Genomic DNA, 13,391 nt, shown 5'->3' on the forward strand with positions numbered 1-13,391 from the left:
TTTCTTGGAATGCCAGCAGAATACTGAAAGAAATTAAAAAGCAACGGCATTATTTTCTTTTCAAAATCAGATTAAAGACTTGCGCTAAGTAGAAAGCGGGCAGCCTCGTCTGTAGCCCCAGTCCAACCATTTCTGGACAGCGCGTCCCGCCATCGCCCTTCCACTTTCAAAGCGGGAGCTTTTGAGGGCAGACGAGAGTCTAGAGGTTCCAAAGGAAACCGGAAGCTGAGGGGCGAGGCGTCTCTGTGGCAGCCTATGGCTGATTTCCTAGAGATAGGAAAAGGGAAGAGGGGTACATCAGGAAGCGGAAGAGCCGGTCCCCCGGGGCGGGCGATAAAGGAGGGCTGGCCGAGATGGAGGCGGCCTCGCAGGTGCCTGGGGTGTCGGTGGTACTGCAACGTGGCTTCTCCGTAGCACTTGCGCCCGAGTGTCCGCATGGTGAGTCAAAGCGGGAAGAAGCGAGGCCGGGAGGTATTTGATTGGTCGGCTGCCTTTCTGTCCCGCTTTCTTGCACAACAACCCTGCGAGGTAGGCAAGAGAGAGCTTGCGATGAGCCCCAAATGCTGCATTGCCTAAAGGTGGACGTTTTGCACCCTGGGGAGGGTTCCTTTGCTTGCTCATCAGATTTTTTTTTTAATTTAATGCCTTATTTTAAATAACCCTCAGGGAGGTTCAGTGGGTGAGATTAGCAGGCTAAGAAGCAGTACAAAAGTATTCTCTAACACTGCTTTAGACTTACTCCTTTGGAAACGTTTTATTATAAGTTCCAAACATCTCAGTTGACAAGTACAATTAATTGTTGAAATAATTTTATTGTCTCCACTTCCACATTTCTGATTGGTTTTACTCTAATTAGGTCCTACTCTTCTGTTTACAAGGATTCTTCAAGGGAAAGAAAAGGGAAGAAGATTTTATGCTTGTTCTGCTTGTAGGGGAAGAAAAGACTGTAATTTTTTTCAGTGGGAAGATGAAAAGGTAAGTCAAAACAATAAATAGATATTTTAACAAAAATATTCTTCCTTTTCATGTAAAGGGAAGGGCTGATCGTGAGTGTTCTTATACAAATTGCAATGGAGGAATTATTCATACACTTAAATAGCTGTTCCTCAAATTTGCAGATTTCAAAATCTTGGACTGCAGTGGGATTATTTTAATAATTTATGCAATTCTGCTCATTCTTCCTCCTAAAAGGAGTTGGCTTTCCTCTTCCAGCATAGCTAAAAGATCCTATGTATATCTACTCAGAAAATAACCTCATCAAGGTAGCTTCCTGGAAAGTATGCATAAGCGTTCTCAATTTTTACAGGACGATTGGAATGAATGCTTATAATTAGGTGCTTACAGAAAAGCTAGATTCTTGCTAATTATTTTTCAAAAAACACAAGCTAATAACCAAAAAGAAAAATAAGGGAAAATCATCCAAAGAGCTGAGAAAGGATTTCTAGAGAAGAAAACCTAGGGAGAGATTTGGAGCACCTAAGAATTTGATGGATTTATTATCTTATGTTTTCATGGATTCCCAGTCCACGTATAAGATGCATGGAATACAGTTTGAGAAAGGAATATTTTCCTTTTGCTGAAGCAACAGTTAATGAGAATCCGTGAGAAATTTCTATAGGTTAATGACAACAAAATAATAGGTGTAACACAGACGTTCCTGTCTAAATGAGCTAGAGAACAGGGTAACAAATGTATGATAAGAAATCTTCCTCTTAGTTTAATATGTGAGAAATGGTGAGAAATCTAGTGAATTTTAGCTAAGCCGCTAAATCAGTCTTCGTTATTCCTTTTTTCAGAGAAGGAACAGTTTGTTAAATAAAATAAGGAATGTCCTCTTCCTGCAGATTTATAGTCTAAATTTTAGTAGACAGAAGGGAGGAAATAAAATGAAGGTAGGAAAAGAAAGAAAAAAGGTGTAAAGATATGTATATTTCAATATATGTCCCAGTGTTTAAAAACAAAAATAATTTTAAGAAGTATTTAACAGCTGTTCCAAAACAGGGGGAAAAAATCTAGATATAAAGAACTGAAGCTTTAAGTTAGAAGTGATTTTTTCTTTCTGAAAAGAAAAATCATAGAAAAAATTGAACTTTCAGTTGACTGAATCCTTGAAAACCATACCAGTTGTTCATTTTCATTTATATCCATATTTCCTGTACATGTTCCTTAGATATCAGAAGCTCGACTTTCAGCACGGAGACGATACAATGAGACTCATCGGCCATCTAAAACTCATGCAGACAATGTTAAAAGGTAGGGTTTGGGTTCAAATGTTTGTTTTCATTAATCAGTTGAAAATTAGGTATGTTTTCATTGATTAGGCTATTTGAGTACCTGTAATAAATGGCTATGGACAATTAATTAAAAACTAAGAATTAAAAGAACACTTGATCACCTCTGTTGGGTCAATTTAGAGGCTTCCTCTTTCTTTTAGCAAATATCAAGTATTTTCCATGCCATGGGTATAAATGTCTCATGATGCAGCCAGTTCTACCTTTACCCATTGGACCTCCAAAAATCTTGTTGTTAAATGTCATTTTTACCAGCTTTCAGTGTTAACTGTAATATAACTACATGCGTAGAGTTTGAAATGGGAGGAATCAGTAAAAACACATCTATATTATAAACTGCCCAGAGCCAAATAAGATTGTAAATAAAATAAATACATAGGTAAAGAGGATTGGTAGGATATAGGATTGGTAGCTTATAAGATTGTAAATAAAATACATGCATACATAAAGAGGACTGACCTGTGAGTTAGTTACATATTTGTAGTTGATTAAAAGGATACTTCTAAAAGTTAAAGTATTGATAAAATAAACAGTGTTGCTAATAGGTTTAATATGAAAAAAATCCTAAGATTGGCTATAATGCACTGTCCTGCTTGTGCTTTTCTTGAAAAAAAATCCAGGTTTGTTGGCCTCTGATATTTCAGATATAGTCACCAAAAATCAAAAAGGCACCAAAATGCACTTCCCTGTGTAATGACTTGAAATGACTAAGTCACTGGGCATATTTGCAGAGAATTAAGCCATATACGTGTTTCTATTTTGTACAAAGCAAAAACTGATTCAGGCTTCATCAAAGAGGTTTTTCCATTGCCTCTGAAAAACTTGCTAAACAAACTAACGTTCTGATAAGCTGGAAAATTAAACCATTAAAATGAGTTAGGAATTCTGAACGCTTCCAAAATCAGCAATGCTCCTCCGCTTCATTGACATTAATACAATTTTACTTGTAGCCTGATAAATGCTATTACATATTATTGGCTGAATTACGCAGTTTAGCCTTTCACCTTCAGAATTTCTGAGGTGATTCCTTCTCAAACAAGGTTTCTCTCTCTGATTCTAGTGTGAGATAAGCGTTTCTATAAATCATCCAGCCAAAGATCAACCATTTGTGAAAAAGGGAAGAGGGTAAACCATATGTGGAACTCCACCATTGGGGAAAAAAAAATCCTCAAGGGAGCCAAATGTGGAGTTCTTGGTATTCTCTGAACTTGGTTGTTTGGCTGTAGACATTTCATTACCCAACCAGGTAACATCATCAGTGTCGTTGTCGTCATCAGACTTGCACTGATGATGTTACTTAGTTGGGTAGTGAAATGTCAACAACCAAGCTCAGAGAGCACCCAGAACTCCACAGTTCAACCCTGAGCTGGAGATATGCTCTCCTGTTGGGACCAAATGTTTTTGGAAGGGGCAAGAGGAGAGCTACTGTTGTAGCATAAACAGAAGACAGACGATTGCTGCAAAAGTTTGCAATCTAAGTGGGTAGGCACGTCAATGAAAGGGCAGGAACATCCAGGCAATGCCATTATACCAATGACTTTTCTGATATAAGGTACAAGGATTTTATCACTCTACCACTATCGAAAAGGAAGTTTTGCCAAGAATGCCAACTGCTGCTGTTGGTACCTGAGTGGGAAAGACACTCTGGCCATCTGATGCTTACTGATATCTCAGTTGCCCAACTGAGAAGGCCTAGCCAACTCCTTAGTCCTCTGGAGGACAAGAAGACTTATGCACAGTACCTCTTCTCTGACAGAAGTGGCCACTTCCTGCTGGATCTTCTTAGTGCGCAAGGTTTCAAAAGGGTGCTGTGCGTGGGCACTCCAAGGTAAGCCCCTTAGTGCACGTTCTCCCAATAGCTTACTGTAACCAAGGGATGTCCTCTGGCCTTTGGGTATGAAAAAAATGGGGTTGAGGTTCTGGGCTTTGATTTCAGTTAAAACAAATTATTTGTTTTTTTCTAAATCTAGGTGCGGAAGAGAACTTCATTCCCATCTCTTATTAAACAATGGAGAAAGTGTTCTGAATCTTTCCCGAAAGCAAAAAAAAAATGACTTAGTTTGAGATCTGGTAGAGCCCTTGCCCATCACAGCAGATAACAATGGGCGGAAAGAGGAATTATTCACAGTCATGTCGTTAGCCTTGTGGTCTGCTGTTATCAGCTTTGTGGGCACCTTCAGATGTTCCTGAAAAGGTCACAACTGTCTAGTATGTGCAGTGCAGGTCAAAACAGGCAAGCTGTTGACATGATCTAAGCCCTGCTAAAAGGAATGGGGCTTGGATCATGACACCATCCCTGCTGTCTGAACATACTCAGCTTTGAATCTGAGTCCCATCATAATTGCTTAGGCTTTTGCTGCGCTCCTTAGAGCAGTGTATCTCAACCTTGGCAACTTTAAGATGTGTGGACTTCAACTCCCAGAATTCCCCAGCCAGCGATGCTGGCTGGGGAATTCTGGGAGTTGAAGTCCACACATCTTAAAGTTGCCAAGGTTGAGATACACTACCTTAGACAATGCTTTTGGTACTGCTTCTGAAATGTGAACCTTCCCAGTTTAACTCTTAATTGAATGCTTCAAAGACTGCCTCACCATGAAGAGTTTCTCCATGGATGGAAAACGGCACCTATTCTGTGCTTACATCATCTTTATATATAGTATTCACTATTTGAAGATGATGGGAAACTTGCCGTCATGGAGCTCATGACTTAATTGTAAACATAAGTCAGTGTCTTTTTTTTAACATATCAAAGATGCAGTCTTATTTTCACCAGCTGTTCTTTCTTGCTTGCATATCATACGTTTCAATGGTACGAGGTTGATACTTTTTCAGGCTTCATGAACTGATCCAACTGGAAGCTTCACCCAAAGGGAAGATCTCCATGAAGAGCCTTTTGCTCGATATTGACTTCAGGTAGGGTTTCATGAAGGGATGATGCTGCCATCTCTTCACCGAGAGTTCTTTTCTTTCCAAAGTTAGTTTTATTTCTATGCTTCTCCACTGTGTCACCCCATACTGTATGTAGATTCTCCCTGATTTCTCCCTCTATAGATCGTTCTCTCAACTATTAATATGAATAAGTGATGTATTCTTAACTATAAATTATCCCATGTACGTATCTTTATATTTTAAATTTATTTTTATCGATGGCTGATAATTTAAGAAACTTGTAGATTGAGTTGTGCTGGTGGCAGTGTGGCTTCTGACACCGGTTGGCTGAGTCATTGTTATCCAATGAGTTGACCTTTGTTTAAGGAATATCAGCCTGTTGATGAAAGAAGAGGAAAGGGGCAGTCTTGTTGGCTGTGTTATATGGGGGAGGGTGAAGACTAAAAGCAGATTGGGACAGATGGGGCAAAAAATCCCTGGAAAGAGGCAGAAGGGGAAGGGGAAGGAAGGGGAGGAAAGAGGAAGGGGAAGAAGGGAAGGGAGGAAAGATGAAAGGGGAGAGGAAGAGGAAGGAAGGAAAGGGGAAGAGAAGGGGAGGAAGGAAGGGGAAGGGGAAGTGGAATAGGGAGAGACGAAAGGGAAGGGAGAAAAGAGGAAGGGAAGAAGGAAAAAGGAAGGGAAGGGATGAAGGATTGATGGATGGATCAATGGATGGATCAATGGGAGAGAGGGAAGAGGAAGGAAGGGAGGGAAGGAGGAGGAGGAAAGGGAAGTGGAATAGGGAAGGGAAAGAGGAAGGGGAGGAAGGATGGAAGGGAAGAAGAATAGGAAGAGAGGGAGATGGGGAAGGGAAAGGAAGTAGGGAAGGAAAGGGAGGGAAGGAAAGGGAGGGAAGAAAAGGGGAAAAGGGGAAGAAGTAAGGGGAAGTGCAATAGGAAGGAAGGAAGGATGGATGGACTTTTAGGAGAAGTTTGAGCAGCTCAATGGCACAGAGAAAGGAACTGAGACACTTTTATCAGCTGACTTCAACTAATCATCTATCTATACTTTGACTGCTGAAATCTCATTTGTAAAAGTAATAAGAAACCATTTCTTTACAGGTATTCGCTGTTTTATCCCGAGGAGGACTTTTGCCATTATAACATGTTTAACCATTGTTTCTTTGCTGGAGAGGTAAGGGCTAGTAAAATTCTGTGAACATTTTATCAAAGCTCCATCTGGTGCAGGAGGCGTGGGTTATTCAGGGGGCAACACAGTCCGTGAACCCCTTTTTATGACACCTGGGGGTTGCACTGCTGAAGTTCTGAGGTTAAAAGATACCTTTTAGGATTAAAAGAGTAAAACTTTGCAAAGGACAAGATAGAGTATCTCCAGAAATCCAGCCGCCTCTTGCATGACAAAACGGTATCACTGCCTCACCCACAGACAGCTCCCCACCCCACCCCATGGTTTTAAAAGCATGGGCCTCCAGGCATCACAAGGTTGTATGCCTTTGCTGTAAAGCATGTGACTTCTGCAATGCAGAGGCTGTGATAGTTAAGTTTAGCTAACAAGCCATACATCATCCCGTTGATCCCAACTGCATGCAGCTCTCTGCAATTTAATGATACAGCAAAGGTCTAAGTTCTGCATCCTGTGCAAGGTCCATTTCCATTCTACAATCCTATGAAGACAGTATTTATTTCAGAGCCAAGCAGTCTTAAACAGGATTCAATAAGAATACAACAGGGTTGTTTGTTTTTGCAAAGGAGAATGTTATCCGTGTGGTTTTCTCTCCGGAAAATGCATCCTACCAGTCTTGCTGAGAGGCAGCTGAAAAGATCTGATGGACTGCTTGCTAGCCACGGGCAGCGAGGAGATCCATATGGTGATGGAGTGACAGATGGCTCCCATTTTTCTTCTGTGGCTTCTCAACTCATTAGAGAAAGGATTTTTTCCCCCCTTCTGTGGGCTTTGTGGAAGTCTTTTTTTTTTTTTTTTTTTTACAAAAACTCGGCCTGCTTTGAAGCTTGTAATCTGTATTTTTTGCCCTGAAAGAAAAAGGATCTCCTTTCTGAACCCAGAATGAGAAGGCAGTGAAAACAATTGCTGGTAGTAACTTTGGAGGGGGACAGTGATTTAATATTCTGCTGACACTGTTTCATGCTTTCGCCCAAGGAGTTAAAAAGAGAGGTTAAAAAGACTCCTTGGAATGTGCATATGCTAGTTAATATCTCCAGATGACCATAGGGAGAGTTGAAATGTGAATTCAAAGTAATTATGAAACCGCATGCATATATCAATGCCTTTCAAGGAATGTATCTACAATATTTTTCATACCCCTGTGTTTCTTTCTGGTTATCTTGTTTTTGTATCGGTTGTTATGCAGTTTTCTCTATTGGGGTGTCCTAGTAATGTATAGACATGCTCGAACTGTCTTTCATCTACATTCTATATGAGACTTACGTAAACTTTTAGCTCTTAGTCTGGATGCAAGAAACAAAGGACACATTGTAACTTTCTAGCTTTAATAAAACAATCATTTGGATCCTTTTTGGTTGTTGGCGTTTGGGGGGGTGAGTTTTCCACCACACCTGTTCAGAAGAATTTACAGCTAGTCCTCGACTTATGACCACAATTGGCACTGGAGCTTTGGTCGCTAAGCGGTGCAGTCGTTAGTGAGGCATCACATGATTGCACCTGATTTTACGACATTTTGTGCTGTGGTCATTAAGCGAATAATGTGGTTGTTAAGTGAATTCAGCTTCCCCCATTGATTTTGCTTGTCAGAAGCCAGCTGGGAAGGTTGCAAATGGTGATCATGTGACCTGGGACATCGTGAATACATGCTGGTTGGCAAGTGCCTGAATTTTGATAATGTGACTATGGGGATGCAGCAACAGTTGTAAGTGCGAGGACTGGTCATAAGTCACTTTTTCCAGTGCCGTAGTAACTTTGAACAGTTGCTAAACAAATGGTTGTAAGTCGAGGACTACCTGTACATCAATTTAAGTAAAATATTTCTCTCCATAGTGATCTCAGTGATCTGTGCATGCCTGTTAAGTTTAGCTTTGAAAAAAGAGACTGCCTTTGGAAAGTAGAAGGAAAGACAAGGCTGTCTGCCTTACAAACAGTAGCCTGAATCTAACAGGATTTTCAGAAACAGCTTGTGATTTTTAAAAAAAAAAAAAATCTTCCCAGCAGACATTCAAGCCCCATTTAAGCCCCTATTTATACCTCAAACAGTTGTTTAGCTGTCACAAAGTTCCACGTGGGATACAAATTTTGCTCTCTTGCAGGCTGCTTCCCGTGTATGTGAGGAATTCCTGCAGCAAGACCAAGGGAGAGATGTCGTCATGGTGGCTGATCCACCTTTTGGAGGCTTGGTTGAAGCGTTGGCTTCTAGTTTCCAAAAGCTGACTGCAATGTGGAGCCCAGCAAAAGGTGCAGGTAACTATTTCTGAGACTGGATGGCGAGCTAGGATTTTCAAATGAGTATACATATATCTGCTGTAGGAAATGATTACGACTTTAATGGCTATGTTCTAATTAGAACTTGTTTAAAGTTTTATAACACTAAACATAACAGTGCAGAGTGGGCTGCAAGGTTTCAATGGCAAAATGTATCATTTTAGCTGAAAACAAGGGACAGGGGCCCTCTAAACTGTTTGCAAAGACAATAAGCTTGTTTGCTGTATTGTTCCTTGCAGAATTTTATTATCTGTTCTTTTTTAAATATTATGAGTGGCACATATATCTCTATCTACTTCTTTTGCTTATTAGATTCTGCCAACAAAGAGCTACCTATCCTTTGGATATTTCCGTATTTTTTTGAATCACGCATTCTTGAATTTTTCCCAAGTTTCACTATGTTGGATTATCAGGTAAGGACAAAGAGACTCAATAGAAATCTGTGCACCTTTAGTCCAAATTTGGGTGTCAACTTCTTTGTGAGTTCCAGAATCACTCTGTTTCTGATTACGGATTGCTTTAGTTTTGTTTGTGCTGAACCATTGACCCTTTTCTTTTTCTAAAAAAAATAATAAATTTCTCCAAGGAAGGAATGGAGTGAGGCTAGGAAAAGATGCAGCTGCTTTAAAGCATTCCTGATAGGCGTTGTGTGCACATCAAAGGACATTCTGCTTTTCAAATCCAGATCTCTTGGGCCTGTTCAGATGGTCATCTGAGTAAACGAGAAACCGAGCACATTATCAGTCCAAGATATTTTGCCATCAGGAAAAGACCCAATAAGAGAGGAGATAACAATCCCTATAAAACCAACTCTCAGTATAAGAGCCAAGATGTCAACCTTCCCAGGTAGACCAGACAGGAAACATGACCAGATGAGCTAATTCTACTTTATTGTAAGGCTACATTAACAGAAGCTTGCAGGTCTGAAAGTACAGATCTCCCACCATCTCCTTTACAGCCTGAGATGTTAGGGAGGGTCCTTTTTGAATTTCTTTCTCTGCCCATTATGCAGCTGCGGGCCACGTCCTCTCTTATCTGACCATTCCTCTTTATCTGACCATGTCTTTCTCACATACCGTTGCACAAGATGGTGGTGTCTCTATTTTAAAGTATATTTGCCTATCCCCAAAACAAACTATGAAGCAATTATGCCACTTTTTCATAGAATCAACCCAAGTTTCCCTAAAAGCCTTAAGGATGATGTGTCCCCAATCTGGCCCTTCAGGTCTCCCAACAATACACCCATTATCACTGTAATCAAGTCCATCCACCTTGCTGCAGTCATCCTCTTCTTCTCAAGAGAGATGGGTCTTTGCATAATTAATCAAAAATATGATAATTTGAACCTGGTCATTTGTGCCTGAAGTGAGAACTCTGGGTTGATTTGTTTGATGATCCATTGTTTGGTTTTCTTGGCTGTCCATGGTCTTCTCAGGAGTCTTCTCCAACACCAAAGTTCAAAAGCATCAATGCTCTTTCTATCCTCCTCCTTCAGAGTCCAACTTTTGCTTCCATAGAATGTCACAGAAAACAACATTGTCTGCACGATACTATAGGTACCTGGATATCTTTTCCAAAGCCTTCATTTCTACCCTAGCAATTGCTGGTCTGGGGCGCATTTCTTGAAACAGCTAATTAATCCTAATCTTATCAGTTGTTCCAAGCAGAAAAATGTTTTGGGTGAAGCCTGGATTTCAGCTATTGACTGAAATGATGGCATTGCTCTCTTGTGCGTAAAGCCGAAGAATATATGTGTATCTGTCTCTTACCAGGGTAAGAACATATTGACTGCTATGCTAAGTTAGGAACTTCATGCAGTTAATTGGCCCTGGGTAACAGAAAAAGGCTGGATTAGTTACATAAGTCCTGAAGCCTGATTCATCATGGCGCTTGTATTCTTCAAAACAAGGTGAGGATGGAAAATAGGAGAAACAATTAACTTAAAGTTTTCTTCTAACTCTGGTTTGGCATTTCACTAAAAGGTTTCTCAGTATACCTTTCACTAACCACTACTGCCTTTATCTTCTAGGTTGATTATGACAATCATGCCCTATATAAGCATGGGAAAAAAGGCCGTAAACAATCCCCAGTTCGTATTTTTACTAATCTGTCACCATCTTCAATAGTACTTCCTGCAGAAGAAGGATACAGGTAAATTCTCTGTTCAACGGAACTAATTTTTATTTTAAAAAAAACACTCAGAAAACCCACTGATATGGCTTACGGAGGCTCTGTTTACTCAGGACTAGCAGTATCCTTTCACAAAACCTCCTTTTTTTCTCTGTCAGGTTTTGCTCTGTCTGTCAGCGATATGTCAGCTCCGAGAACCAGCACTGTGACATCTGCAATTCATGTACTTCAAAAGTGAGTCTGTCCTTGAGAAGATCTCTTGTTATGGTGGTTCTTTAATTTAGTTCTGCTACCTTCAATGGGAAAAGATGTGGTCCAGATGGGGGTGAGAGGTCAGGATGCTGAGTCTATATACTGTGGCAGCAGTGTGGTATCGTCAGATGGTTGGAATTCTAAATCTGTAGCAACTATTTTTGTGTATGGGAGTTGTAATCCAGAACCTCTATAGGATTCCAAGTTTCCCATTCCCATCATTCTAGAAGACAAAGGAGAACTTTGTGGAGGTCACAGCAGATGGTTAGGAAGAGATGGCTCTGTGAAACATTTCTCTCCTGGCAAGAATCTCTGATTAGCTCTCTTTAATAAGAAGAAAACTTGAGGTCCATACGTTATTTCTAAGAATTATTCTGCATAATATTGAAAGCTAGACTGAGGTCACAGATAAACATGTAGCTTAGGGTCAGTTGATTTGATGTTTATTTGCTATAGCACAGGGAGTCATTGTAATGGAATGACTGGAAGAAGACAAAAACTGGATCATTTTGAATTTGCATCTTTCACCCTGTGAGTGTGGAAGGATACTGATGAAATCAGCTGTATTAGTGGCTCCAGTAATATATTTTTTAAAAAAACTTTGGATTTGATTTTTAATTTTTTTTTCAATTTCTATTTTTATTAAACATTTAAAAAAAGGATATAAAGCGTGAAACACGGACAAAATAAAGAATAAAGGAATAAAATACTAGAGTAGAATACAGTGAGGAAGCATGGGATCTACAATGTCTTGGAGGTAGAACTTTGGATTTGAAAGGCAGAAGAATATAGTAAAAATTTGATAGTAAATGACACTTCATTTTTTAAAGTCTATATCCAAGTTAAACTTTTTTTTCTCCCCCACAATAGGATGGCAGACATTGGGCTCATTGTAACCTTTGCAAAAAATGTGTAAAACCCTGTAAGTATATATATTTTTAAATAAAATCTTTGTAGTTTGGGATCAGGAGAACTCAAGATCAAACAGCTGTTAAAATGTTAAGTGTTCATGTTTTGCTTCTTGGCAAGGTGAGTCAATCTGTACCCAAGTCACAAACAGACAGCCTTTTCTGAATGAAAGGCCTTAACTGGGATCAGGGGACATCTTCTGAGCCTTAGAAAAGTCTACCTCCTTTTGATCCTGGTTGGTTCTGGTTTCCAAGGGGTCTGGAAACATGAACAGGAACTCTGATCTTCAGGGCTGAGGCTTTGCTGAAACATTTTGTTTCAGGTTCCTGCAGAACAGTTTTTAAAAACATCATTCAAAATGGTCCCTCTAAGGCAGTGTTTCTCAACCTTGGCAACGTTAAGACACGTGGACTTCAATTCCCAGAATTCCCCAGCGAGAAAGCTGGCTTTGTTGAGGACAAAACAATTCAAACGTTTTATGCTGCTTTTCGTGAGACTGGTTCGTTCCTTTATGTTTGCAGCTTGGATTCACTGTAGCATCTGTGATCGCTGTGCAATTCCCAGTCACCCTTGTAAAGAAGCTCATTCTGGGTGCTTTATTTGTGGAGAAGCCACCCACAAACGCACTGCGTGTCCAAATCGGCAGAGGAGCCGCAGAGTTGACCAGTAAGTTGATGGTATGAATTCATTGGTCTGCTGATCTGGCAAAGTGAGAGTGGCTGCTCTTTTCTGTTCGAAAGTAACTATGTTTTCCAAAGATTTCTAATTTTCTAGAGTGATTAATTTATTTAATGCCATTTTCCAATTTCTTTGATCCATCAATGCAATTTTTTTTTGTTTTTCGTGATTTCTTTTGCAGAGATAGCAAAAGGGCAAAACAGAAAAAGAAGAAAATAAAGGGGGTTGTTGTGAAAATAGCATGTGGAAAAAAGGCAAAAGCTGCAAGAAGAAGAAAAAACAAGAAATAGAAAAATTATTTGAGTGCTTATAATGTTCCTTTATTTGCTATTGTCCCATTACTAATCTGGGTATTAAAAATATCACTGGATTCACAGAAAAAGGCAACTAGAATCTTAGAAACAGCCAAATATGTGCACATATTTGAAAAATCAGCCAAGGTGTATAAATGATTCAGTAACTTCAACTTTGTTGTTAAAAATGATGTAACATTTTATAAACATGAGTGTTTATTTTTATAAAACAAAAATAAAACCTGGGGTTAAAATACTCCCATTTTCCTTTCATCAGTGAAAAATTGTTTCCATTTCTTATTTTCAACATGCATTTCAGAGGCAGCATAGAGAAGTGCCAGAAAAGGATTCAGTTGCCACCCAATAGGTTTATAAAACTTGTTTTATTTATACCGTGAGCCTGATTGCAAGGAAAGACCAAAGGAATGGCTATCCAAACAAGAATATATTTTCTGAGCAATCCTATGTAAGTGAACTTCAGGCATCAGTCCTGTGTTGG

At 39.7% G+C, this 13,391-nt stretch overlaps 1 protein-coding gene across 3 annotated transcripts; it reads left to right on the forward strand.

The window, feature by feature from the left end:
* Nucleotides 1-327: 327 nt before the first annotated feature.
* ZCCHC4 (zinc finger CCHC-type containing 4) lies at nucleotides 328-13,172 on the forward strand. Of its 3 annotated transcripts, none has more exons than XM_063309916.1 (13): nucleotides 328-438; nucleotides 857-975; nucleotides 2,171-2,253; nucleotides 3,844-4,119; nucleotides 5,124-5,204; nucleotides 6,281-6,353; nucleotides 8,459-8,603; nucleotides 8,943-9,043; nucleotides 10,660-10,781; nucleotides 10,919-10,994; nucleotides 11,883-11,934; nucleotides 12,443-12,587; nucleotides 12,781-13,172. In XM_063309916.1, the coding sequence occupies exons 1-13, from the start codon at nucleotides 354-356 to the stop codon at nucleotides 12,887-12,889; spliced, it is 1,467 nt and encodes a 488-aa protein (XP_063165986.1). In that variant the 5' UTR covers nucleotides 328-353; the 3' UTR covers nucleotides 12,890-13,172. The 3 variants fall into 3 exon arrangements, with proteins under 3 accessions (XP_063165986.1, XP_063165985.1, XP_063165987.1); XM_063309915.1 differs by having other exon boundaries at nucleotides 329-438; nucleotides 8,459-8,609; XM_063309917.1 differs by lacking the exon at nucleotides 3,844-4,119 and having other exon boundaries at nucleotides 332-438; nucleotides 8,459-8,609; nucleotides 12,781-13,171.
* The last annotated feature ends 219 nt before the right edge of the window (nucleotides 13,173-13,391 follow it).

Source organism: Candoia aspera, chromosome 8 (genome assembly GCF_035149785.1).
Source record: "Candoia aspera isolate rCanAsp1 chromosome 8, rCanAsp1.hap2, whole genome shotgun sequence".
NCBI lineage: Eukaryota > Metazoa > Chordata > Lepidosauria > Squamata > Boidae > Candoia > Candoia aspera.